The 27924-nt window shown below is 39.8% G+C and overlaps 1 protein-coding gene across 2 annotated transcripts; it reads left to right on the top strand.

The window, feature by feature from the left end:
* Window positions 1-849: 849 nt before the first annotated feature.
* On the top strand, window positions 850-27268 carry prkcha (protein kinase C, eta, a). 2 transcript variants are annotated; one of them, XM_022221690.2, is made up of 14 exons: window positions 850-1465; window positions 8328-8391; window positions 11753-11906; window positions 11991-12025; window positions 12125-12207; window positions 12906-13038; window positions 13130-13263; window positions 13365-13496; window positions 15596-15769; window positions 18508-18662; window positions 22541-22679; window positions 23257-23445; window positions 26139-26285; window positions 26383-27268. In XM_022221690.2, the coding sequence occupies exons 1-14, from the start codon at window positions 1115-1117 to the stop codon at window positions 26530-26532; spliced, it is 2040 nt and encodes a 679-aa protein (XP_022077382.1). In that variant the 5' UTR covers window positions 850-1114; the 3' UTR covers window positions 26533-27268. The 2 variants fall into 2 exon arrangements, with proteins under 2 accessions (XP_022077382.1, XP_051812897.1); XM_051956937.1 differs by having other exon boundaries at window positions 12909-13038.
* Window positions 27269-27924: the final 656 nt, after the last annotated feature.

The following is a 27924-nucleotide window of genomic DNA, read 5'->3' on the forward strand; positions in this document are numbered from 1 at the left end:
TCATATGTGACAGTGATGCTGTGAGTCTTTCTCTGGTTGTTGATTTCACCCTAAAAAACTCTTCTCTGCATGTCAAAGTCACATACTTAGAAGTGCTTTCCCATGAAAATAATCCCATCCTGCCTTTCTCTTGTCTTAGGTGTAATTCAAATACACTGTTGCTTGATTTAGAAAGTGAAGCTGGAGCACACCAGCTCACAGCTCTGCTCAAACACGAAAGACAGAAATAAGTAGAAAATGAAACAGTAACAGGGAAAGAAAGACTGAATGGAACAAAGAAAAAGTAATAAAAAAGAAAGAAAGACAGACAGGCACAAAGAAAAAATAAAGAAAGAAAAAACAAAGAAACACAAAATAAGGAGTAAATTAAAGAAATGAACAAACGAAGAAAGAAGAAATAACAGAAAGAGTAAAAAAAATAGAAAAAGAAAGAAAAAGAAAATGCATGTCAAAGAAAAAAGTGACAGTAAAAGAAAACAAAGACAGAGAAAACAGAAAGAACGATAGATAGAACGATAGATAGATGATAGAAAAAAGAAAGAATGAAAGAAACACAGAAAAAAGAAAGAGTAAGAAAAGGAAACAGAAAAAGAAAGAAAAATAAAATACAGGTGAAACAAAGAAAATTTTGAAAGAAAGAAAGAAAGAAAGAAAGAAAGAAAGAAAGAAAGAAGAAGAAAGAAAGAAAGAAAGAAAGAAAGACCACCAGATGGCGCTGTTTGCTCACACAGAGCAGCACAGGTGAGTCACCTTCAGAGCGGTGCATCATGGTCAGTGTAGTCCCACGCTGCTCTGACTACACAGGAACTACAAAGGGAGCCATGTGACACAGCAGCCCACAGTGACAGGTTGGTTTCGTGTTGTGTGTGTTGTTGAGAGCAGTTATGCGGAACTTGAGTCTCCTCCTCGGCGTGTTTCTGCTGCGGCTTCCTATTTACTGAAACTTCTTGTGGCATGTTCACAGAGATCTGGTCTCTGACAGTCAGGATGGACTGAGCTGACACCAACATGACTTTATTACATATGCAGTGGGTGTGAATGTGGTTTTTTTTTACACACCTTTCTTTTGCGCTTTTCTTTATTTAGTTTTTCTGTACTTTCCACATAACTGAAGATGAAGTTTAACGGGTACCTGAAGCTGCGGATCGGTGAGGCGGTGGACCTGAAGCCCACCACCTTCTCCCTTAGACACTCCGTCATCTTCAACAAGGCTCCTCCGGCCCTGGACCCCTACATAGTGGTGAAAGTGGACGACTACAAAATCGGACAGACCCACACCAAGCAGAAGACCAACATGCCCACGTACAACGAGGAGTTCTGCCTCAACGTGAACGACGGCAAGCAGATCGAGCTGGCGGTTTTCCACGATACTCCGATCGGGTACGATGACTTTGTGGCCAACTGCATCATCCAACTGGAGGACCTCATCCAGACCTCCAACACTGGGGAGACCTTTGAGGGATGGGTGAGTGGAACGTAAACACATCATGAGTTTAAAAACCTGCTGTGTGAGTGTGTTTCAAACACAAACATGGACGGATTCACCTTTTAGGGAGCCTCGGGGCACCATGGAAGTTGGGCCCCACTGCATAGCTACCCACCTCTTTATACAGCACATGAGAGGACATGTTTACTACCACGAAACTACTGATACTCTGGATTTTTTTGTAAGGCATTTTGACACAATTTGACATGTAACTGGCACTATATAAATAAATTTGAACTGAATTGAATTGATTTTTATTTTTCAATGTGGCAAATAGGCATTATTATCATATGGGGGACCAGGCAAATGATAAATTCTGAATCAGTCAGGGCTGACCTTGCTGAAACCACAGTAGAAAAACAAGACTTACTGTTACTTTAGATATGGATATACCCACTACTACCTTAGATATCAACCTGTATGTATGTGCTACAATGGGATGCTACCATGTAAGGAGAGCATACAAATGATACATAATAAATCAGTCAGTGTTAATGTTATTTGTAGCTGAAATACAGCAACAAGGTTACTAGTATCCATATTTTGGTTATGAATCCACCCATAATAATCTGTTCTTGTGTTACAACAACATCTAGCCTCAACTAATTCTGTGTGCAAATGAATTTTTTTGAATCAAAAACATCTTGGATGTGTCATAAATCATTCACTACTCCCTATGTAGAGATCACTATATAGTGCATGATGTGGGGAGCTCATCTGCAAAAGCACCATTTTCAGACACTACTTGAGTCTCAGTGTTATTAATTATGTCATTAATCAAAACATGTCATATCAATGCAGGCTATGGTGGTGAACCAACTGGTATTTATATGATAAATTCACATTATACTAAGCGCAATTTCAAAAATTAACGTATGGACGTAATTATTTTTTCTTTGTTTGTGTTGTGATACATCACTCTGCTTGCATTAAACGTAGTAATGTGAATGTTCATTTTTGATTTAATATTTTTGTACCATAACTCATGTATTTGTCTCGTGCTTGTTGTCCTTTCAACAAGCTACGCATATAGAAAAGTTGTCTGTCGTACTGCATGGTAAGTGAACATAAACTGTACATTGCTTAACACGGTGCCTTTCAATGCACTATATAGGGTGTAACAAAGGTAAAAAAACAAAAACAAAACCCTCTTTGCACAGTGATCAGACGTCTGTGTACAATGGACAAGACCCAATGTGAAATGCTGCTATACATGGGAGACAGAGGAGACTAATGCTACAGTCGCTGAGCCAATCAGAGCCCAGTGCTGTACGCTACGCATTTTGTTTTGATTAAATATACTTTTAACATGTTTTAATTATTGCTTTTTATATTGTTTTACATGTTTTAGGCTAGAAAATGCTTATATTTTTATTACAAAATATTTAAGATAATGTAGCCATCGCAGAGCCAGTCACAACAATTGAACTGTTGTGCTGCTTGGAGTTTGGGGTGTTGGGCGTTTAAATGTCGTTATTGTGGTTTCTGTTAGATTTACAGTGTAATTAGTGTTTGTGTTTTATTATGTTTTTATGGTTTAGGCAGCCTAGACAGTTTGGTTGAGTGTCAGGACCATGAGGGTAAAGTGTAGTGTGTTTGATGACGACCTCCCACATTCTATATGATGTGTTTCTCTGTGTGTGTTAAAATAAAAGTGTCCGTCAGTTGTAGAGTGCATAAAAGGCAGATATCCTTTTTTCAGTTCCATTATTCAGCGCAGCTCACCGCAATAATAAATATGTAAAAATACCTATATACCACAAAATCCTGCGATAGAGTGAAAAATCCATGATACAGTGAGACTGTGAAAAGTTAACCGTGATGTTGTGAGGGACCACTGTATACGGTACCGTTGAAAAGTTTGGGGTCACGTCACTTTCAAATGTCCTTATTTTTGAAAGAAAAACATTTATTTCAATGACAGTAACATTAAATTATTTAGACAACCAGTCTAGACATTGTTAATGTGGTAAATGACTATTCTAGCTGAAAACGGCTGATTTTTAGTGGAATATCTCCATAGAGGTACAGATGAACATTTCCAGCAACCATCACTCCTGTGTTCTAATCATAGACTGTATATATAGTGGACGTAGCATCTGGCTCCAGAATTGAAGCCAACCCGTAAGTGTCAAAAACTTGCAATATCACGCAGTCCGCTAGGGTTGGCTCCAAGAAGCTTTTTCTCCATAGACCCCAATTCATTTTTGGAGAAAATAAAATTTGATAGACTGATTTTCTACAGCTCAGGATTTTTTTCCCGTTAGTTTTCATGGTCAAAATGAGAGATCAGGTGGCCGATCTTAAAATAAATCAATACTGAATTTTAAATAAATCGTTAAAGTTGGCGGAGCCAGGGGGCGTGGCTATACTTAATGGACCGCAACAGAAGCCTCTGCGGTAAAACGTGGGCGGGATAAGAGAGTCCTCAGCCAATCCTGCCCCTAGTTGCTCTCCGGTCCAGTCTGTTTGATGACGCTTTTTACGTCACTGGCTCCAAAAATTCCAAAACGGCGACCAGGAAGTAGCAAAATCCGGGCTTCATTTTTTCGGCGTTGAAACCAACGGGTGACGTCACGGTTAGTTTACGCCTGGTTCTAATGCTACATTGTGTTAGCTAATGGTGTTGAAAGGCTAATTGATGATTAGAAAACCCTTGTGCAGTTATGTTAGCACATGAATAAAAGTGTGAGTTTTCATGGAAACCATAAATTTGCCTGGGTGACCCCAAACTTTTGAACGGTAGTGTGTGTATATATATATATATATATATATATATATATATATATGGTGCACTATATAGGGCGTCGTGAGTCACACAAGGCTTGATTAAGAATGTGTCTTACATGTGAGCACAGGTGAAAGCATTTTTTTTCTTCTTGATTTGATAATGACTCAGAATTCAGTTCATATTTTTCACTGGTGCAAATTTTCTAATAAAATTGTTGATTGATTTGATTTGATTGATTGATCTGCAATTGATACGCAATGAACTTTAGCCTTTTAGGGAGCAGAAACAGGCCACCGTCAACTGAAGTCTGACCTCCAGATACATCTAACAACAGCTTGTCAGAGGGTTCTGCGGATACTCAGATCTGGAGTTATAAGCTAGCCTTAATGCAATTTAAGTTGCAGTATTAATCATTTAAAAAGCACAACTTGGAGCAACCCAGTTTTATTGTAAATCAGTTGGGGGTTCCATTAAAAAAGCCTGATGTATGTGAGTCCTTCTACGTGGCAGTTATGTCTGCAATGATAAAAGTAAGTGATTGAAAAATTTGGCTATTTGGATTTAGGATTTGCAAAGCAGAAAAACAAAAAAATGATGTGAGTCTGACCACCTCTATTAAGACTGTTTTGCTTCATCACTGCTGGGCTTTCCCCTGATGGTAGTCTAGTATTGACTCAAACTGCTGATGGATTCATGAATAAATGACCAAATGTGCCCGCTGGCTCCAATCCAATCAGTGGTTTAAGGAATCACAGTGTCCTTTTAACTTAAAAAGTTTGAAGTTATTTTTCTAGTTGAAAAGCCAGAGAATATAGAAAAAAACACTTTGTCAAACACCAAGTACAGTCAAATTGTAATTTTCCACTGGCTTTCAGAAGAATACTTGAAGACAGATAAACTACAAGACTACAGATCTGGTAGATAGCTTGAATTCCCTCTGACCTACCACAGGCTCGCTTCCTTTCATGGGAATATTGTAGTTTCTCTGTGGGAGCTCTTACACCTGCTGAACAGTGTTTTAGAAGAGTTTCAGGAAGCAAAAACATATTATTAAGCTCTGGGTGATGTTCACTAAACATCCCACCCTCAGTAACTTTGCCTGTTTTTCTGCATGAAAATAATAATATCTTATCTGCACTGAGCAAATCCCTGCTGCTCTTTGGCAGGAGATCTAACCAGGGTCAGATTACAAGCCTTCTCAAGGATAATACCGTCACATCTTCATGTCTTCAGGTCTTAGGCTTACACAATACACACCGGACAGGTGCTCTTCATGTCTTACACTTATTGGCTTAAAAGCTTTTCCCCTGATCGGCAGTAAATGTCGTTTGAAACCACACATGCGGCTGCAGTGACGAGGTGTTAATTCTACTTGTGAAAATTTGCCAGTGCACGGTGCACAAACACATTGCCCAGGCCTGCAAAGCATTCAGCCAGCCTGTACCGACAAATATGTATGTTTAAAACCTACACACTTCTGTATCTAGACATTTCCAGGTTTTTAAATGTCATCATGCTTTGTTTATTGAGATGCAAAGGAACTTAGTCTGTTTAAGCATTTTTAAACACATTCGACTGTCGAGCACAAAACTGACCTCTTCAAAGTATGCTTTGATGGTTAGATGCCATTGTCACCTCACTCTCATCAAGACACAAACAAAAACTGCCCCTTCAGACTGGAGTTTCCCTTGTAACTTACTTTCATCCCTCCAGGTCTGTAAGCTGCTGCAGCTGAATGTAACCTGAACCAGTCCAGGCCTGGAGCAGTATCAGCTGCCACACACTCTCATTACATTTTCTACACAGATTCTCCCCCTACTAAATGTTTTTCGCACTTAAGCTCATTTGGTCTTTAAAAAAGTGGCTGAACTTTGCATCACATGTCAGCAAAACGTATAGAAGAAGGACTTTGGAGTAACTATAATGCAAAACCAGTGAAATAAGAAAAAGCTCATGTACAACAGTAGAAACAAATGCTTCAATGATACAAATTATATTTGTAATTTTGCAGAAATAACGATATCTAAACTGTCATCACAAGTCACAGCAGTTCTCTAAGTCATACTGGACATTACTATTGATGTTGCAGTGTCAATTATATCTTCTGTCTTTTTTGGAAACAATATCGAGGGAATTAATTCATTTTTATGTAGAGGTGCATATATTTAAGTGAGAAAATCGATGTATCTCTGACCTAGAGTTTCTTGAGTGCGAAGTCACTTGTGAAAACACACTGCAGAAACAGAACATTCGTTTTGACTTGCACACATTTTTACCGAGACCCCAAGCAATGAGGGGAAGTGGTGTGAAAGTGGAGCTTGGTCTGTGTTTTTAGAAGAGTCAACTGGTGAGTGCAGTCGGCTTCCTCACTTCATGACACAGACTCAGAGTTGTTATCCGACAGATCTGAACTGCAAAGAGTTTTTTTTGTGCTTTGTTGCGCAGACAGAAGTGCTGGGCTGGTTTGTTTCATATATGAGGCACAAGCCTCCACACGCCCACACGGCTGTTTATCACAGTGTTCCCACCATCTGATCGCTGCTCAAGGGCTCACTGCTGAAATACTCTGCTGGCTCTTTTCCAGATGCTCTTCTTTTTGTCTGTCCTTTTCCCCTCTGTGGGTTCACCTCTTTCTACACACTGCCTGATTCACTTGAACTGCAGTTTAGTGGACTAGAAGCTGAATTTTTCAGAAAGTTACTCAACTCTGACATCATCTGTGTGAGACATTCAACACATGACATTTACATCGGCAAGTCTGACTTCCTTTGCCTCCCACCTGTTCACACTACGTTACTTCTTGACGTCTTTTTCTGTAATTTAGCTTGTTTTTGATATGTATAATGTCAGTTTGAAGCTGTATTGAAGTGTCTTTGGGCTTTTGCTGCTTCAGTGGTTTCTTGGACTTTGAAATGATGAAACTGAAAGCAAGTTAAATACGGCTGCTCAACATTTTCCATTTGCCTGCTTCACTGAAAATGGCCACTGCCTCTGTTTCATGGAAAAAAAACTTCTTCCCCTGTGATACAGCATTACATGTTCTGCTTTTTAAATACAGCATCATGCTGCCATCACCCACGTCTGTTTTGCATCAGATCTGCTCCATTAGTTCAGCCTTACAGCAGTGCTCACATGAATGCATTCACATTATTGGTTCAATTTATTCTAAAGTCATACTAAGTCCCATTTTTCAGTCACAAAACTCTGTCTTTCTCTGCTGAACTGCAAGGATAGTATCATATTTTTTTCAAGACAGACTTCTATAGATGTGAAATATCCTTTAATCTGACTCTTTCATCAGCAGGGAGAGAAATTTCAGGGATTCAATAATGCATTGCAGCTTTTTTAGTTCTTTGTCCAGGGTATGCACGGTTGTAAATACCAAAGATAGCACACATAGAGGAAGCATTCACAGTGGACAAGTCAAACCTGCTGTCTAGACTGCAGTTTCACACTCTCTGCCAACTGAGTTGTCTCATTTTATTGTATATTTATACTGTACATGTCATTTTTTCCATTGGATGTCAATATTTTCCAGGAAGGGTGTATGCACCTTAAATAGATCTATGTTAAAGGGTACACTGACCAAAGTTTCCACTCAGTGGTTGCTGCAGGATGTGTCTTTGTCTGTCTGCCTGGCACTGTCCGCCCCCAGAAAGACCCTCTTCTGTGTGTAGATGATGATGTTTAAAACATAATTCACCACTGAGCATCGCGCTGCAGCAACCAGCCAAACCTGTCAGACCTGTTTTGTTAGTTTTATGCCGCCGCGTCCAGATTCCTTTAATGTTATGTCGACACTAAAGAATGCAAAAAATACATCATTGCATTGCTGCATCATCAGTAAAGCTGACAGACTGATGCTCAAAGGTCAAATACTGTCACGTTTTTAACCCACTTATGGTAACTGTGCAAACTTTAAATAGAACTATCAGATGCTCTGTGTTTCTGATGGGCAGGAGAGGATACAGGTGTGTTAGATATCTGTAGTCATAGATGTATTTTTTACAAATGATTTATGCTGTTTTATTGTTTCATCCATGCCTCTTCTGTTTTGGTTTCAGTATTTGTCTGCACAGACATAATTGTGTTATGTTTTTGTGTCTACAGATGGACTTGGAGCCAGAGGGCAAGGTCTATGTCCTAATTACACTCACTGGATCCTTCACTGATGGTAAGGACCTCCGCTACAGGATTTGCATGCAGCCCAGTGTTCTTCCTCATGATAAATATCAACATTGTACTTCTCCTTCACACGCCAGTAAACAATACCAGCTATTTATGCCACCTGAAGTTAGTCACTGTCTTCTCTTTTGTGAGCCTACTGTTTTGGATCATTATTTGTCTGTGAATCATCTTTATCTATGTAATACTAGAGGCTGGGAGTGGGTGAGCATGCCTTTGTGTGACTCCTAATGGCCGGTATGTGCCAGGAATGCTGCGTCCAGCTCATCTGTTGTGATGAGAAAAATGTTTGCTTCCTTCAGACGTCAGCATTGAAGGGTTAACATACTGCGTGTACACGATCGTTTAACCTCTTAACATGAAGCCTTTTAATTGAGTTAGTAGGAAATTCCTTTGCAGGTCTGCTAAAGGAGAAGTTAGTCTACTTCTAAATCAACCTCAGGCTACAAGCTGTGATGTTCCAATCAGTTGCACTGGTAATAATAGTATTACTTTACACCTAAACAAAGATTGTCTCTTTTTTTAAGTTGTAATGTTTTTTCATGATGTTTTTTTTTTTCATTAGCATTTGGAAATACTCCAATGGAATGTGAGAAAACATTTTACAAAGCTTAAAGAAGCCCAGTGTTTTCATATTATTAATCTAGTGGTCAACCACAAGGAGTGTGCCAGAAGTTGCAGAACATGGTGTTATTTATAGCAAGATCATACTGGATGTGATACAGCTGAGGAGTGTGGGTGAACTCCACGATATGATATTGCTTAGGAAACACAAAATGACGCAAGATAGTAAATGCTGTGCATGAAAAATAGAAAACAATAAGATATACACTGCTGTTCAAAAGTTTGGGGTCGCCTAGGCAATTTCATGTTTTCCATGAAAACTCACACTTTCATTCATGTGCTAACAGAATTGCACAAAGGTTTTCTAATCATCAATTAGCCTTTCAACACCATTAGCTAACACAATGTAGAAGATGTAGAAGATGTAGATGTAGAACACAGGAGTGATGGTTGCTGGAAATGTTCCTCTGTACCCCTATGTAGCTACTCCATTCAAAGTCAGTCATTTCCAGCTGGAATAGTCATTTACCACATTACCAATGTCTAGACTGACTTTATCATTCATTTAGTATTATCTTCATTGAAAAAAAATGCTTTTCTTTCAAAAAAAGGACATTTCTAAGTGACTTTTGAACGGTAGTGTAAGTATGGTACATTACTAAAGCAAAATAAGTACACGAGAATAAGACTTGAGCAGAAAAATCATAAATAAATCTGGTAATGATGCTGAGGTAATAAGTAATATCACACAAGATAATGAAATTTTGCACCTGAAAAAATAGATGATATGAACATTACATTGACAATGCACATGAAAAGTGACACATTTAATCAAAATGATACACATGAAAATGAAATATTACACTTGAAATTGACATATTGCACCTGAGAAATGAAATAAAAACATAAATTGTGACACTTTTAGACATCCTCATGTGTAAAACATATACAACAAATCAAATGCTGCTCAAATGAATAAGTTGTGTTTTATTACAAATACAGTACCTCTTTGCTCAGGTTAAACTAAAACCTTAAAGCCTCCTTGGATATGTTCATGTGGAAAGTTGGACTTGGATAAACAATATGTTCATATTATCACCAGTATTGGGACAAAATATCAATACGGTAACAAATCCAATCCATTATTGATACACTGGCACCAAATATTGACAGTCAGAAAAGCAACTAAAATAAATTGAACCGACTAATCTCTGAAATTGAATAATAATAATGCTAAACACTGACACCACAGAGCAGTTAATACATACAGGATTCCTGCCATTTGCCTTTTTAGAAGTATTTCTCCATGTTCAATTACACAGATATTGCGATGTATCGCAGATTAACGTCTTGTAATGTGTCGAATATCGCTGAATCACCACATTGTGATACCATCATGATTGTGGTCAGTGTAAACTGTGTGAGTCACTCTGTGATTCCCACCCCGAGTTATCACAATGCACCTTCACTCAAGATTGATACATTTTATATGATTACTGCCCTGCCCATGTTGTGTACATTATACTACATTTTGAGACAAATATTCCAACAAACAACAATGCTCGACACATATTTTCGGCGAGATGCAACAAATTAATCTATTTATCCAGTATACTGATCTGCCTTTTACACAGAAACACAGTGTAGTTGTGTATTTAACAGATGTCTTGCGGTACCAAAGCTGATTTCTTAATTTTACACCCCCTTCTCAAACTATGACCGCATGTGTTGCTTGTGCAGCGAGGGCTCGGCACAAAGGTTTCCATAACGCATGTGTGGTTTTCAGCTCAAAAATAGCTTCTCTGTGCTTCCACTGCTCAGAGCTAAAACACACAGAGCTGCACTATGCTTGTGTGTACAGACATAAAACATAACCACATCTAATGTTCTGTCTTGTTTGGTCTGTATGCTAACTGATAGAGCTGCCTTCATTAATTAATTTGTGGTGTAAAATTCTACATGTCTAATTTGAAAATTTGTCAGAAAGTCATTTGCTTGACCCATCCATCCATTATCTATATGCTGCTCAGTCCTCACTAGGGTTGCGGGGGCTTGAGTCTATCCCAGCTGATTTAGGGTGAAGGAAGGGGACATCCTGAGCAGGTCACCAGTCTATCACAGGGCTACATATACAGACAAGCAGTCACACTCATATTCACAGCTACGGGTGATTTAGAGTAACCAATTAACCTCAGCATAATTTTGGACTGTGGGAGGAAGCCGGAGTACCTGGAGAAAGCCACCAAACCACTGTGCAGCCCATTTGCTTAAACCAGAGTCTTTGAAATATACAAAAAAATGGCGGTTCAACTAAAACTAAAACAGCCATGTGTCAAAAATTGTGGGACTTTTGAACTGAACTGCAGACATCGAACAGATGGGACGCAAATATGAAAACAAATCTAAAATGTTAGTAGTAAAGTGGCTAATTTCCAGTCATAGTAATACCTTTTTTGAAATAAAAATCACAGAAATTAATCTGTTTGGGGGTTCTCTGTGATTTATGGTATTATAACTGTGTCTTAACTGCACAGTCAGTGTCTCTAAGTTGTCTCCACTTTTAGTCATGGTTGCACTCTTTCCATAGAGGTGCAGGATTTTTATTGCAGTGAAAAATGAGTCCACAGTGAGAAACTGCTTAGATTTAAAGAAATCCTGCAATATTATTACAGTGATTAATTTTCAGCCCTTTCCTTTATGTGATGTTGGGTCTGGCAGTTAGTGGGTAAAGATGTGTCACATTAACAATATCGCTTCTGTGTTGTTCGCTCTCATCTTGTTGCCAGATGATGCCTTAGTGAAAGAAAAGACCTACAAGCAGTTCACAAGGAAGCGTCAGAGGGCCGTGAAACGGAAGATCCACCAGGTCAACGGGCATAAGTTCATGTCCACTTTCCTCCGTCAGCCCACCTTCTGTTTCCACTGCAAAGAGTTCATCTGGTGAGAAAGTCGAAGAAGAGCGACTCGCTGCACGCACCCGTGTGGACTGTAAACTGGATCTAACTGTCTCTGTCTCTGTTGTAGGGGTGTTTTTGGAAAGCAGGGTTACCAGTGTCAAGGTGGGCAAAGCTTGTTTTCTCTTTCCGCCTTTTGCCACAGTTATTTAAACATTCAGGAAGTAGCTGTGAGTTTGACAGAGTTGTTGGCTTTTTTTTCAGTGTGTACCTGTGTGGTTCACAAACGATGCCACGAGCACGTTGTCACTGAGTGCCCACTCATGAAGAAACCTGCAAAAGAACAAGTAAGAGTTAGACTGACACACGGGATTACTTGTCTTTATAGATTGTCCGATTAATAACAATGCAATCAATGTTTCTGAATATTTTGTGGATATTTTAGTCACCAATGCTGTTATTTTAATCACATTTAGAGCATCTTTTTCTAAGTGCAGGATGTGCAAAATATAGCAGCCCCCTCCCACACACACACACACACACACACACACACACACACACACACACACACACACACACACACACACACACACACACACACACACACACTCACACTTCTGATTAACACCTGCAGTGATCAGTCAACTGCAGGTTCCTGTTTCAGTGTTTGGTCTGAGCTGGTCACTGAGCCAGAACACTGCACCACGCTATATGTTCCACACATGCTTGTAATGCATTTTCATGTTTCTATAAATAATTTGTGCTTAATTTAACATTTGAACGTGACAGTTTGCTCAGTTTTACTATATATTTTTTTGCTGAACGTTACAAGTTTCCCTTCCTTGGGGAAATTCTGAGGGAGACAAATGCAGCGCTAAACAGAAACAAAGTCCCACTACGACCAAAATAGAAACCAGAGCGTGTTCCTCAATGCTCTCTGTGTGGCAGCTTAGTGTTATTTCTGGTGTTAACATGTATGCTTAAACATGCTGTTGCAATACACAGTGGTTATTTTAAAGCACATGTTCTCTGTGTGTCTCCTCAGCAGCCCATAAACCAAGGCTTCAGCATCAACGTCCCTCACAAATTCAACATGCACAACTACAAGTCGCCCACCTTCTGCGACCACTGTGGCTCCCTGTTATGGGGAATAGTCCGACAGGGGCTGCACTGCAAAAGTAAGACTCACATCCATGTCGGTGTCTCAAAATGAGGATCTCAAATTTGCATTTTAATGAGTGTTCCCGTTTGTTCGCTTTCTCTTTTCAGGCTGCAAGATGAACGTTCACATCCGCTGCAAAGGCAACGTTGCTCCCAACTGCGGAGTCAACAGCGTGGAACTGGCCAATAGGCTCGCAGAGATGGGTCTGCAGGCTGGAGGGCTTGCCAAGCGAAACTCAGTGGTACACAGGCCTAGTTTTTCAGAATGAGCCAAATGAGTTCCACATTTGTGTTACTGTAATCAGCTGACTCTTTTTAAATTTTTTTTATTTTGCACTGACAGGTCAAAAGTGTAGAGCCGATGAAGGCGCCCTCTGAAAGGAGGGAGAGTACTGAAACTCAGCGTCAAACTCCTCGATTGGGAATTTCAAACTTCACGTTCCTCCAAGTGCTTGGCAAGGGCAGCTTTGGCAAGGTGGGAATGACAAGACAGGATAACAGGAAATGTTCTGAATAATGATGACCAAGAAGTAAGACACTAGAAGTAAATGGATCTCAGTTACAGCTCAAGTCTAAATACCTGATTTGCATGTTTTGATGTGTGACCAACATAGCATTTATGAGAATTTATCAGAAAAGTATAGTGAGGGTATAAAGATGAGACTGGTATTGAGAAAAGCTGTGAATTTTCATCTAAATACACCGACAAGAAATGATCAATGAATAATTGAATGAACATTTAAATATCACGTATTTACCTACATTTGTGATGAATTTGTCATTATCATGGGGAAAATGATCCCCAAACTTTTCAAGATATCTTACAGAATAATGTCAGTGTGGCTGTCCTAATTAGTCTAAACACTGATCTACTACAGAGTGACTTCAAACAAAAAAATCCACATTTTGGATTGACTCAATCATAGCCGAGCCCTTAACACAATAGAGATACTGTGGAATGACCTCAATAGAACCATTCACACTAGACTTACTAAGAATATAGCTGAACTGAAGTAGTTATGTGAGAAAGAATGACCCTGAGGTTTTGCAGAGACAAAATTAATAGTACCAGAGTTAGCTAACAACTAATTTACATCTGTTGTAAACTAGCCGCCGCAGAGCAGTAAATACACTAAATAAAACAATGCAAAGCTTCAAAGTCCATCAGTGCGATGCTTCGAACATGAGGCATGCATCAGAGTAAAAGAGGAAGCTACCTAAATGTAAGGAAATTGTTTGTTTTTTTTTAAGAATAATGTGGTGATGCTGATCTCTTCGCTTTTTGTCTAAAACTTTGAGGGTTTGTTTTAAAGTACACAGGTTTGAGTGTAATCACATGTACTTGTGACCAGGTTGCAATGCAGTAAGACAGATGGGGAAAAAGCAGTTTGTGCATAAAAAGCTTTGCAGCTGATGGGGACATCTTCTGCCTGATGTGTTTAAAATTATTCAAGTCAAATTTAACATTGCTGGTGACCCTACTGGCTTGTTTGCTGAAAGACAGCTTTGCATCAAGTAGAATCCCTCGATATTTAAAATGTGTCACCGGTTCGATAACTTCCCCATTTAGTAAAATGTCAAGGGGTAACAAGGTTATCTGTCCTCATTGTGAAATACATGCAAGCTGTTTTGCTCACATCAACTGTTAAGCACAAATTTTAATCAGTCTGACACATTGATCATTGCAGCGGCCAGTTTGGCTGCAACATTTGCTTTAGATTGTGCCTGAGTAGAAATCACAGTATCATCAGCATACATCTGGACAGCAACATCTGGGCACCCTCAAGGAAAGTCATTTGTATAAATACTAAAATAGACCTTTGAGATACCCTTACTGTTACAACTAGCAAATGGAGAACATTAGTCACCCACTCTTCCTCTCATTTACATAAGTAGGATTTCTTCTAGGTCAGGGTTTTGACAGATAAATTATAATTAGAAAGCTTAGAAAGTGAAATGCACTGATTAACTGTGTCAAATGCCTTCAGACAACACTTGATCAAGGTAGCATTTGTTTTGTTCAGGCAAATGTTACCTTGCTTTTGGAAACCAAACTGTAGTAAGTGTAAAGCAAATTCTCAGTTGTTAAAATGAGACACCGGTTGATCACAGAAAAGCTTTTCAGTTTTAGAGGCTAAAAAGAGGATGCTAATGCTCTATTGCTGTCAAAGGAGGTTTGACCAGTTACTAAATCCAAGGGTTCACTTACTTTTTCCACCAGTGCTGTAAGTATTATGTGCGGTTAGCTTCAACTTTTTACCAATCACAGGTAAACATTCTAATTCAACACAGTTTTTTGTCAAATTAAGTGTGTTCGCTATCTATTCTATGTCCTCACCAAGAAAGTAAAAATCAGGTGTTTGTCTGTAAATGGGAAACAAAGTGGCTCAGGCTGATGCACACAGTGCTTTTCTAGTGTGTCTCGTGCATGTTCGAGCTAATGTACAGAATAGAGGGAACGACACAGTCTTTCTCCAGAATCACAGACTCAGCTTCTAATGCAGAAAACTAAAGAATTCCTACAGGTTCACACACTTTTCCTGCTACTCTAAGTGATGCATGTCATACCTGCAGGTGATGCTGGCGAGGCTAAACAGCAGAGAACGAGTTTTTGCTGTGAAGGTGTTGAAGAAGGACATCATTTTGCAGGACGACGATGTTGAGTGTACCATGACAGAGAAGAGGGTGCTGTCATTGGCCCGCTGCCACCCCTACCTCACACAGCTGTACTGCTGCTTCCAGACACCGGTCAGTATGCACATGTACACAGACTTTTGTTTCAATCCAGTGCATTTGTGTGATTGGGACAGTTTTATTAAAGTTACATTTTCATCTTGGAAAAACTCAGCATATACAGATGCCCTCCCCTTTGCCTTCCCGAAGACTTATTCACTGATTAAGTTGTGGCCAAAACAACTTCTGTTGAATAGAGCACTGTGCGAACTAAGAGCCTCCTCTTCATCACAAGATGCAAGCGTGTCCTTCTATATTAGAGCTACAAAATTAGATTCCATGCTAATCTGATGAAGAAGATTTACAAGATGCTTTAAATCTTAACATCACAACCCAGTTTTTCTTGTAGGAGCTATACAAATTAGAACTCGAGGAATAAGTCAGTGGGCTAATATTATCCTTTCATATGTTTCCAAATATGAAAACTATTCTTTTTTTATGCAAATCATAATGCAGAAAAAGATACAGAGGGTACATTATAAGTGGCGCTATATAGTTTGTACTTTACAAAACTCTGTCTGCAGCACATGTTGCAGAATATGCATCAGAGAGGTACAGAGTCCAGTGGTGTCTGTATGGTAAGCTGCTAACTAGTCTGTGAAGTACCTATTCTAACATATATAAATAATATTGATCAATATATCAGGATCAAGTTTTTATACTCTCTAAAAGTTGGTTTTGGAATTGGCCCTAAAAATACAATAGCAGTTGGGCTCTAATTAAAATGTTGTGGTGTCCATGTGACAAGTAATGTCATTCTTACTGCTTTAGTTACTAATGAATGCTTTACAGAAATGATTCATCAAATTTACGCATGATATTCTTTCTCAACTCCCCCTTGTGGTAGCCAAGCATGCCACGACTTTTGTTGGTTTTTTTGTGTGTTTTTTTTGTTGTAGTTTTTGATTCTGGAAAGATGTGAGCACCACCAGATACACTTTTATCCACCTTCACTTTATCAGAGTTTATGTTTCAAATATATATATTGAGTTAGATCTCGTTCTGTGGTTAATGCGTTATGCATATTGCTGGTTTAGTCCTCTGTGTTGCATTGCATTCATTGTTCAGCAGGTGGCAGCAGCGTCCCAGTGTTGTGTCCGAGTGAAAGGCCTCAGTAGAGTGAATGGGCCTCAGCTGGCAGAGCGTTTCCTGACTCAGACAGGATTCTGCTAATCTGCTTTAGTTGGCTGAACCATGACTGACCTACTTCACCTCAGATCAAAACCTACTAGCAGTGACTGAAGAGCTGACTCAATGATGCCACCCACCTGACTGATTCAGGCCCACACACAGCTTCAGAATAGTAACTGTTCCACCTGAACACCTTTTACCAGTCTCATCACCATTTCCATGAGCAGATACCAAATTATCTGTGGTTTTAAGTTTTGTTACTACGATGCCTGCATGTTGACTTCTATGGGGATTATTTGACATCCATTTTGAGTCTTCTATGTGATATAAATATATACATGCACTTAAAATGTAAGTGAGTGGGTAATGGAAAGTGGAGCAGTGAGAATTAGAAGGGGGATGTGGTTTTGTCCATGGGGGTGTGAGCACATACTTTTCTTTTACCAATGATATGTTTTAGGAGGACTGTCCTTCAACACAGCATTTTTATTTTAATCTGCTGCTCGTCTTTATCAATAGACAGGAATTTATACATATATTTATTCCTGCAAAAGCAGACTACCGACTGCTCATCAACTTCCTGGAGATTTGGAGAATGACTTCTTTGGAAATTCCAGAGGCAGTCATTGGGTTGTGGTTAATTTAAAGTGGCCACTCCAGGAAGTGGCATCTGTGGCTAATGTTTGAGCCAAAGCTGATTTGGTATCAAATTTTTACTTAATGGCTATCGTGTCCAAAGATTTCATGAGACAGTTGTGTGCCAGGCAGATTTATCTTTAACTTTATGCAAGTTGCTTTTTTTGGCAGAGGTGGAGAGAGAGTCTGTAACCATAGCGGTACTCTGTACTATACTGTATATTCATATGTGTGTCATTACCATGATACCAATATTTAATTTCTTTAGAATCACACTTATCGTCAATATCAGTATATCACCCTTAGTTTGAGCAGAAACAATTTCTTCAGTGCCCAAAGTGAGTGAATTAACATGATCCTCACACCTTTGGGCTTAAAAATCATTGTGATTTTCATTTTAGCATTTTATTAGACAGTAGAAAAATGCAACCAAGAAGCTGCTATAGTGTGGAGTTTTATTTAAAGCTCAGCTGTATTCTATTCTATTCTACCACACACAGAGGACTGTGGCTTCGCCTGTGCACCGCATCATTATTCGACATTAAATACGTAGTTTCTTGGTAGAATACCTCTAAACCACTTAACCGCAGACTGGTTAAACGCTAGAATAAGCTGAGCCTGAATGTTCTGGTCACCATCAGAGGCTTTATGGTCAGATCTGTAAATCACGTCCTCTTGCAGGGTTTTGTCCCCAGGCTCCCATTTTCCAGATCACCTATTGACCACAGCCTGTAATGAGAAAGAAAGATTTATGAGCTTGATCACTGGTTATCTGTATTTTTTTTGTTGCTAACTTTAAACCGTCGTTGGGTGAACTGGATTCCATTAAACGGACATGTGAAATTTATGAGAAGCAGCCATGTAACATCCTTGAAGCAATCTCAGTATGTTCATGGTCACTGGTTTAATAACGGGGGAGCCTGTGTGTGGCGGCAGGGCGGCTCGTGTGCACATGTGTAAATGTCACCTTCTAATTTGTATGGCAGGACCGCCTCTTCTTCGTGATGGAGTTCGTGAATGGTGGAGATCTCATGTTCCACATCCAGAAGTCGAGGAAGTTTGAGGAGGCCAGAGCACGTTTCTACTCGGCAGAGATCACATCTGCTCTCATGTTCCTGCACAGCAAAGGCATCATTTACAGGTTTGACCCAGGAACACGCACATTAATCAAATTTACTGTATGAAAAACAGTAGAACATAAAGTACAGTCTCTCTATATATAGCTACTAGTATATATTCTAGATTCTTATTACTGCAATAACCCTGCGTATCCAGGACAGAATAATGAATTGCTGGTCAGAGAGAAACTCCACAGATTTTCCATATTAATTATGGAAACTGCTCCCTGACTTGTGAAGACAGTAGTATAACATTGGCGCACTGTGACTCAGGGAACTTGAAAATTAGCTCTGATAATGTCAACAGTGGTTATCTGGTCTATAGCTTGGAGACTACAGATTTCTAAATAAGTCTGTGATAAAAAATAAAAATATGCTGTCAAGATGCCTTATAGAAAGTGTAGGATCCAGCATTTCTGGAGCTTGACTCCATACAAGGGAATAAAAGTCAGGAAGTCTGAGCATCTGCAGTGCTGATTTTTGAGCTTTTTAATTCAGTCTCTTATGAATCCTTTAGCTTTACAGAAACTATATATATACTAGAAATAGAAAATTGTAAGCTCAGTAACTATATGTTTACAATTGTGAACATAAATTTACAAACGCTTGCAAAAACATGAACATCATGACAATCTTGAGCTTCTAGTAAATTCTATAACTCAGAATTTTCAGATGATGGAATCTTTAAACCACATACGTCTTTCTCACAAAAACAGTCATTCATTTTGGGTCTTTCATAAATTTACTGTAGGTTGTCTGGAATTATGACAAAACCTGCTGGATCAAAAATATACTTACAGCAATGCTCATTTGGTTCAATGTCCCTCGGCTATTTTCATCTAAGTTACTTTGCTTTTGGTAGCTGTCTACAAGCTTCTGGTTGTATTTTTGACTAAACAAAATTTTTTGTCTGACACAGACTAGTTAAATACAGTTATTATTAGTAGATTAGTAACTTTACTTTAGCATGTTTTTCCTCTTGCGTTTAATAGTGTTTACTCCAATCCCAGCTTTATCTATCCGAGTGTTTCTTTTGACACCTTTTTCAGGTTGTCTGCTCTCAGGGAGTTAGGAGGCAGAGCGATGGGCTCCCTGCCATTGCATGATGATAAGGAAAGGGGGACATCATGTGAGCTAACAGCAAATCCTGAGTTATATTTAGTTATCCTCGTGTCCTTTGTCAGCTTGCACCGCATAGCATGACTGTTAACTTAAGAGGCCGCACACAGTTTGGCATGCTGCGACTGAAATAACGAGCCAAAATACGAGCATGCACATCAGGCCAGTGTAAGAAGAACAAAGCTAACTCTGCCTTCTTAAAATAAAATCATAGCCCCAGTTACTGTGTTGTGTAATATTCGTGTCTTCTTGTGGCTTGTTCAATTATCTCTGTGTGACTCTGTGAGATTCTGCTTCAGTCTTATCTATGTTTCCTGTTACAGTTCTCCTTAAAATATAGATTTAAGATACACTGGTTTGGTTCATTTTTTTGGCATTTGAAGAGTTAATTTCAAACTGTATGAATACACACTGGCTGACTGTCACGGTTTTTAGGTAAGTGAGGGGAGCTAATTAAGTGCTGGTCTGCAGGAGGTGGCACACTGTACCATGAACAGCTGCTCAGTGTCATGCTATACTGTAAAAAAAAGCCCTGCAGTAAACAGCGGCTTTGTGAGGCTTATGTGAGACTGTACTATAGGTGTTATGCTGTGGTGTCTAATTTTTATCGCCCTGCACCACTGTGACAGAGAACAAACCATATAAGGAGGGAGAAATGTGAAAACCATGGATAAATGCAGTTTCATACAAAAAAACTCACTCTTCATGTGAAAGAACACACTGAGACACTGTGACCTATGTCAAAGTTGATAACCTTAACGTGATGCGTGTAGATTTCAAAAAGCTGCATTAATTTCATCCAGATGTTCTTTTAACTTCTAACTACAGTGAAGAAAGAAAAAAAAATCTCACAGTTTGTGCGTCACAGCTTTTGTCAACACTTCCTCTTCTCTTCTTTGGAATTTTTCATATTGGTGCAACTCTGTTTCTTACCCATGCATCAGAGTCGGCAGTGGTCCAGCTGCTTGCTGTTAGACTGGATGTATCAGGAGGGGTTTCAGACATCTTTCAAATATGTTGATGCTGGTGGATGAAAGTGTACTGCATCATTAGGTTCAGTGGGTGATTTGCATAGAGATGTGTGGCCCTGTGTAGCTCCCTACTGGATGCCTTCGTGTGAAAATGGAAGCACTAAAAACTCTGCAGAATAAAAATGTTTATCAGATAGCAGAACTGGCCATAAATCTGCCTGAGCAAGTTATAGACACCCGCTTAACTATAGATACTATCACTTTATTTCTCTTTGTAATTTTGCGGTTGTTTTACATACTCTGCTCTATGGGGCAACAGTGGGTGAGCATTGGCCTGTTTGGCTTCAACAGACCCTGTGAGTCAGTGTTACACAATCAGCTTAAGGTGTAGAAGAGCAGACCATATTAATCCAACCAAGCCAGTGCTTAACCAGCAGTCTGCATGTCACTTTTTCACCCTTTCTGTTCCTGTATTTGTCTTCCTGTTTTCTTCCTGCCTTATAGAAATCACTCTGGATTCAACTGTTAGAAGCAGCAATATTGAAAAAAACTCATGTGCTTTAAAGTTGTAAGCCTTTTCCAAACATTAGGACGGAACGTATAAATAGCCTGTGTTACGTATTATCTTCTGACTAGCTTCAGGCTGTCTCTGTAAAATGACCTTTGTCTGATGTTTGGTCACCTGACCACAGATTAGACCTTGACACCAGAGCGAACATTCTGCAGGTTTAATCTTCCTGTCAGATGACAAAGCAGCAGCTGACGTGAAAAGAGATTTTTCCAGTGTTTGGTTATGGAGGCATCCCTATGCACAGTCAGCAGTGGGAGAGATATCTATACTGGTATTACAACTCATTTCATTTTTTAAGCCATCACATACACTTTCTGTAGAAACCAAAGAGTGTGCACATTATTAGTGAGCCGCAAGTGCCGAACAGTCTCTGCCAGCATGGTCATTAATCAGTTTTCACACCCCAACAGAACCACACAAAGCAAATTCTTTTCTTTAGTATGCATCAATTATTATCAATCAAGTGTTCAGTATAATCAAACACAGTAGCTACAGATTCATTTTAGCTGTACAATCTGGATTTTGGTTAGAATTAAAAAACTAAATATTTTATTTTATTTAAGCAGATAGATTGAGCCAATTAATTTCATTCAAATTAATCAAATTAATCAAATCCAGTTCACAAACACACATATACAGCAAATGGCATCATCTGCAGCATAAGTCTGCAAATGTAAAAACAGACAATCAACAGATGGACATTTTAAATGTTGCATTTTACCAGTAAATATGATTCATGTTGCAACTTTGTCTTACTCTGGTAAACAATTAACCATCAAAACTGTCTTCCAAAGAGACTATTTGTTTAACAAAATACATCTCTTACTTCATTTACTTCCAGTACTTGTGACCACATCCAATTTATTTACTGTTTCTGACATCTGAGCACTTTATCCGTCTTGCCAAGTGTTCATCTGAATGTTTCCTGGCTGCCACTTTATGGCCAGAGATTCTGTTAGTGTCGCCTGCTGTTACAAAAGCTTCAGTGTCCTCAGAAGACTTTTTCTTCTCCTCTCCCCACAAATTTCTACCTTGGTTGGGTATAATTAGAAACTACACCCACAGGGTGCGACTTGGAGAGTGAACACAAACTGACATTTTAGCTGCTGTTGGTTTCAGTTGGAGTTTGGTGGCTGATTCCAGGTTTTACTATTTTCCTTTCATTTTTTGGTGAATATCAATGTCACTGAGCAAATATCTCACCTTTATTCTTTCATTCTGTGTTTGTGCTACATTTCAGGGATCTGAAATTGGACAATGTTCTTCTTGATAAAGACGGTCACTGCAAGCTGGCGGATTTTGGGATGTGCAAAGAGGGCATATTTGAAGGTGTGGCGACGGGAACTTTCTGTGGGACTCCGGACTACATTGCACCCGAGGTCAGTATCCATAGAATAGTGAAAACACAATAGCACGTACAGATACTTAGCACCACTTTTATGACACTGAATGTCTTCGGATATTTCCATTTTTTATTTCAACGTGTACATCACCCAAGGTCGTCTGAGTTCATGTGATGCACTCCCCAGTCTAAGCCACCCTCCATCACACCATCTCACTAAAAGCAAACACTGTGGTCACTCGTCATTTCAAACTCTCCTCACTGACTGGAACACCACACCTGTGAGTCTGGCCCGTGAACAACCCTGTTGCCCCGACAAACCCTGATCCCCTCATCATAGTGTGCATTTGGAGGCGTGCTTGGATTTCATAGTTAGGGATTAACTTGATCGGTGTTCTCACGTTTGAGAGATTTTTCTCTGACCAAGACTGTGTCTGAATTTATGAAAGGCCTCTTCACTGCCCTCAACACTTACCCCTCAGTGTGGTCTCACTGGCAACAAATCCAGCACATCCATTAGCTAAACCTCATGGAAGGGTTTCAAGTTGGCTGTTGAGACTGTGTCTGTGTCATCATGGCTAAGTTTCTTGGCTCGCTCTCACGTGTTTCCACAGATCCTGCAGGAGATGCTGTACGGACCCTCTGTGGATTGGTGGGCGCTCGGGGTGCTGCTGTTTGAGATGCTGTCAGGACACGCCCCCTTCGAGGCCGAAAATGAAGATGACCTCTTTGAATCCATCCTCAATGAAGAGATTGTTTACCCGTCTTGGCTCAGCACGGAGGCATTTAACATACTCAAAGCTGTGAGTACACCTATGTTCATTTTGTATTCACAGTCTGTCGCTCATCAGCTATAAAAATTGAATGATGAATGAACCTGGATGAAAGCCACGTCGTGCTGAAGTCTTTGTCTTTTTGACCAACATTTAGTCCCCTCCAATCAGTGCTGTCCGACTTTGTTCACACTATACAATCACAGGAAATGTCTGCGAAGCTTTTTTTTAATCTGAGGTAATGGTAGAGAAAATCAATTTGTCATTAGATTTGTGACTCGTGTTGTGGAAAATACTCAATAAGTGTAAACATTTACTAAAAGACCAGCCGACTGCATCTCTGGATAATGTCACAGCACCCTGCAGCATCAGGCATTAGGATATCAGAGACTAAAGAGGCTTTGCTCTGAATTTCGATGATTACGTTTTTCTTTATTTATTTGTTGTCCTTTGGACTGTCTGACACTGTCTGACTGCAGAATGACTGGCAGCCAGACGGAGTCGGCCACCCAGCTGTTTGGAAATGATTGGAAATGTCGGCGAAGCTTTTTTTTAATCTGAGGTAATGGTTGAGGAAATCAATTTGTCATTAGATTTGTGACTAGTGTTGCGGAGAATACTCAATAAGTAAACATTTACTAAAAGACCAGCTGACTGCATCACTGGATCGTGTCACAGCACCCTGCAGCATCAGGCATTAGGATATCAGAGACCAAAGAGGCTTTGCTCTGAATTTCAATGATTACGTTTTTCTTTATTTATTTGTTGTCCTTTGGACTGTCTGACACTGTCTGACTGCAGAATGCTGGCAGCCAGACGGAGTCGGCCAGCCAGCTGTTTGGCCCAGGGCCTTTTACATAACTATATTAAGGCATGGTCCACTGCCCAGCCACAGCACACAGGCTATAAATATGACGGCACCTCCTCCCTTCATTCCTCCTGTCTTTACACAATGTTCTCCTCGTATCCATGTTGTTATTTCAGCATGCTGGAGGAAGCACCAAACCAATCTGCCCTGCTGATTTGTGTCACACGTTACGTATTGGCGCAGGGGATTTGAACGCTGCTGCTCTATTTTTACCGGAGGCTGATACGCTGCAAGGTTCTCCTTGTTGTTGTAAGCGAGTAAATGGTTGTCAGGTGGCTTGGGGTTTGGCATTGTCGAGTTTGTGGAGAGCAATAATTGAATTAATCTAATTATAACTGAAGGTTATTTAAATGATATGAGTAAAGATGATCATCATACAGGTGGACACAATAAATTATTCCATACGGCTGAAGCAAACCGTAATTATCATTGTCAGTTATTGATGAATCAATGCATCATTTGTCCATCAAATATTCTAAAACAGTTTAACATTTACATTTCAGAAACTTTAACCAACATCTATCTATCAGATTAGTACTGTCTTCTGATCCTGGGAATCTTTTCTGCGAGTATAGTGTAGAAAGGCTTTTTATGAAGTAATGCTGAGGAGGCAGGCCTGGTTCTTCGAATGGCACAGCTGACGTGTAGCCGCGGAAAGATGGCATCAACTTCAGTGGAATAGTTTCACATTTTGCGGTCGGCAGACTCCTGAACTGACTGACCCCTTCTAGTCTGTCTAACTTACAGTTAATTCCACCTCAAGGACCATACTGGTCAGCTGATGCGGTTTTTAAAAATGTTTTAGCCCATTAACTGCAAATCACATCGTCAAAATCATGCTTGCAGCTGCAAATCCCTGCTCTTGCAATAAACTGCCATGTTTCTCATCCTCATTTCCCTGCAAAAAAGATGTTTTAATGTTAATGATAAGAATACAGGAGATCATAAAGCTGAAATACAGCACTTCATTGAAGCCTAATAAATGATTAGATCAGTCCTTCAGTTTTGGATGAGATATATTTGTCATAAAAACAGTCTGAACCATGAACTGTGTGTAATACCAATCTCTTCTGCTTCCTTATTCTCTATGAGTTTCGTCTTGCTGAGTCATGCAGCATTGTTTAGGCCAAGTCTTAATAGTGTTTTAAGCTGATATGGCAAGATGTATTAATCTTTCCAGTGACTTCAGGTTAATCTGGCAACTGTCACTGTGGAGGTGGAGGCTCATTAGTTTGTTGTGGCCTTGTCTGAATGTCACCGCTCGTCTTGAGGCGACTCCCCAGCCAAGACAGAGTTTTCCAAAACACAGTTTTTCTTCAGTTTTCTCCTTGAGGCAAGTTGAAACTAACTTTTTAATTTTAGGTTTTGTTTGTTTGGATCTTCCCCTCGGGCCTCTGATCCCCACTAGGACTTTGGTAGCAGAGAAACACTTGAAGTTCAGCAGGGGATTCACTATTGTTTTGTTGAATACAAAACCAGGAAGTAGGAACACATCAGTTGCAGTTAACTGAACCCAGCTGAACTCTGTCCAACTAAAGCGACGTAGGAGGTGCCGGGCACAATGCAGTGTGTGTGTGTGTGTGTGTGTGTGTGTGTGTGTGTGTGGTTTTGTGAACTGGGAGGCGGGGATTGACTGGATGCACTCCTGGCTTGATTCCAGTTTGGCATTCCTCCAAATGTATCTAGTCTGATCTGGTTAAGTGACTTCATCATCTTTCTTCACTTTCTACTGATCATAACTAAACCATCAGCTGGTGTCCACTCACTCCAACAGTTCACTCACATTATGTTATTAATGTACAGATTTTTAAAATTCCATGTTTTGGTGAATTTGGTTGTCTTTTGGTTCCTACAGTTGTTGACCAAAAACCCAGCCCGGCGTCTGGGCTGTGTGGCCTCAGAGGGCGGTGAGAGCGCAGTGACCAGCCACGCCTTCTTTACCGGCATCGACTGGGAGAAACTGAATCGTAGAGAAATAGAACCACCCTTCAAGCCCAGGATTGTAAGTCACGTGAATGATTTTATTGATGGCCAGGCTGTAATTGTGTTCTTGCTAAAGTGCTGCTGTTGATAACTAATTCTGTATTACTTACCCCCAGAAAACACCAGAGGATGTGAACAACTTTGACCCAGATTTTACTCAGGAAGAGCCAACCCTCACACCCATTGATGACCCTGTCATCCCTTCTGTCAGCCAGGAGGAGTTTCAAAACTTTTCCTTCACTTCACCCGAACTGCTGGAGAGCTAATCATGTCCTCACTGATTTGCCAGTCATCATGTACTTGTCTCAGTCATCTCTGTGTCTATGACGTAGCAGAAGGCAGTCCCCAGTGGTATGTACAGTTTGACGCTGCCACGTTACCCCAGAGATATGAGTGTGCAAACTGCCAGAGGACTCAGCCAAACACAAGCTGGACAAGAAACCGCGGCTTCACATGAACTCTTACGCACTTGTGAAATTCAAAGCGGCGTGTGACCAGCTTTCAGAATTGTATTTAGTTTTAACTGTGATATAGCTTAAGTGATGCATTCATTTAAGTGTCTATGTGGTCAGTATGTATTTGATATGTTATGTTGTGATGAGTTTGCTTCCATTTACTTCAAATGAAAAAGCACTTTTTGGAACACAAAGACATGGTTTGTGATTTAAATTTTGCTCCGGGAAGAAATCATAAGTCAGTTTTACCCAAGCTTGCAAGACATTCCCAGAAAAGTTGAAGTGCCAGTTATATCCTGGAAGGACTGAGAGAGCAGTTGAAATATTTTCTCAATGATGTGACCCTACTCTGGAAAAAATGCACAAACTGACACGGACCCACATTGACTGGCTAAAAGAGAGTGGATGGTTGAGTCCATCCATTTTATGAAGAAGAAAAGGGTAAAATTTAAATGAAGCTCAAATAACAGCATTATATCTACGTCAAACCTTTTGATTGAATTAAGTTAAAGGTTCAGTTTTTAATCAAATAAAAAATTTAAAAGGATGAATTGTCTAGGTTCCTGGATTCAGTTTCAGATAATAGGTGATGTGTATTATTTATTTATGTGTCACACCCTGAAACAAAACCTTGGCTTCCATCTTAATGAGTCTCCGTGTAAACTGATCGGCCAGACACATTGAGGATGACACAAGACCTCATCAGAGGTGAAAGCAATGTAGTGATTCAGGCTGACTGTGAAATATCCAAAAGTTTGGAGATTTCATCACACAGTTACCTGAACTGAGGATGAATGCTAGTACAGTGTTGGGCAATTGCTGGAATTAAATGAGTGTTTGTTTGTCTTTAAATTTCACAAGAATAGCAGTCATAACATGTTTTTTTTTTCTCATTTCTAATGTGCACTCTCTTTCTCTCAACAAACACAGATCCTTTGAAAGCTTCCAGGTCTGTGGGCAGACTACCTGGGTAATGGGAACTCACGTGATGTTATTTTCAAACATGCAAATTCGAGTTGTAGAACGTTCCCTCTGCTCAACAGTAAAACCGCTTTCTCTGGGAGAACGTAAAACTGAAAGTGGAGAGAGGACTTAGGACTTTAACCCGAGAGTACGGTAACATCGACTGATTATCTCCAGCTGCAGGGGCTTCGGCAGTGCATTTTGTCATTGCAAACCAGTAGACAATAAACAGGAAACCAC

Source organism: Acanthochromis polyacanthus, chromosome 1, assembly GCF_021347895.1.
Source record: "Acanthochromis polyacanthus isolate Apoly-LR-REF ecotype Palm Island chromosome 1, KAUST_Apoly_ChrSc, whole genome shotgun sequence".
NCBI classification, from domain to species: Eukaryota; Metazoa; Chordata; class Actinopteri; family Pomacentridae; genus Acanthochromis; species Acanthochromis polyacanthus.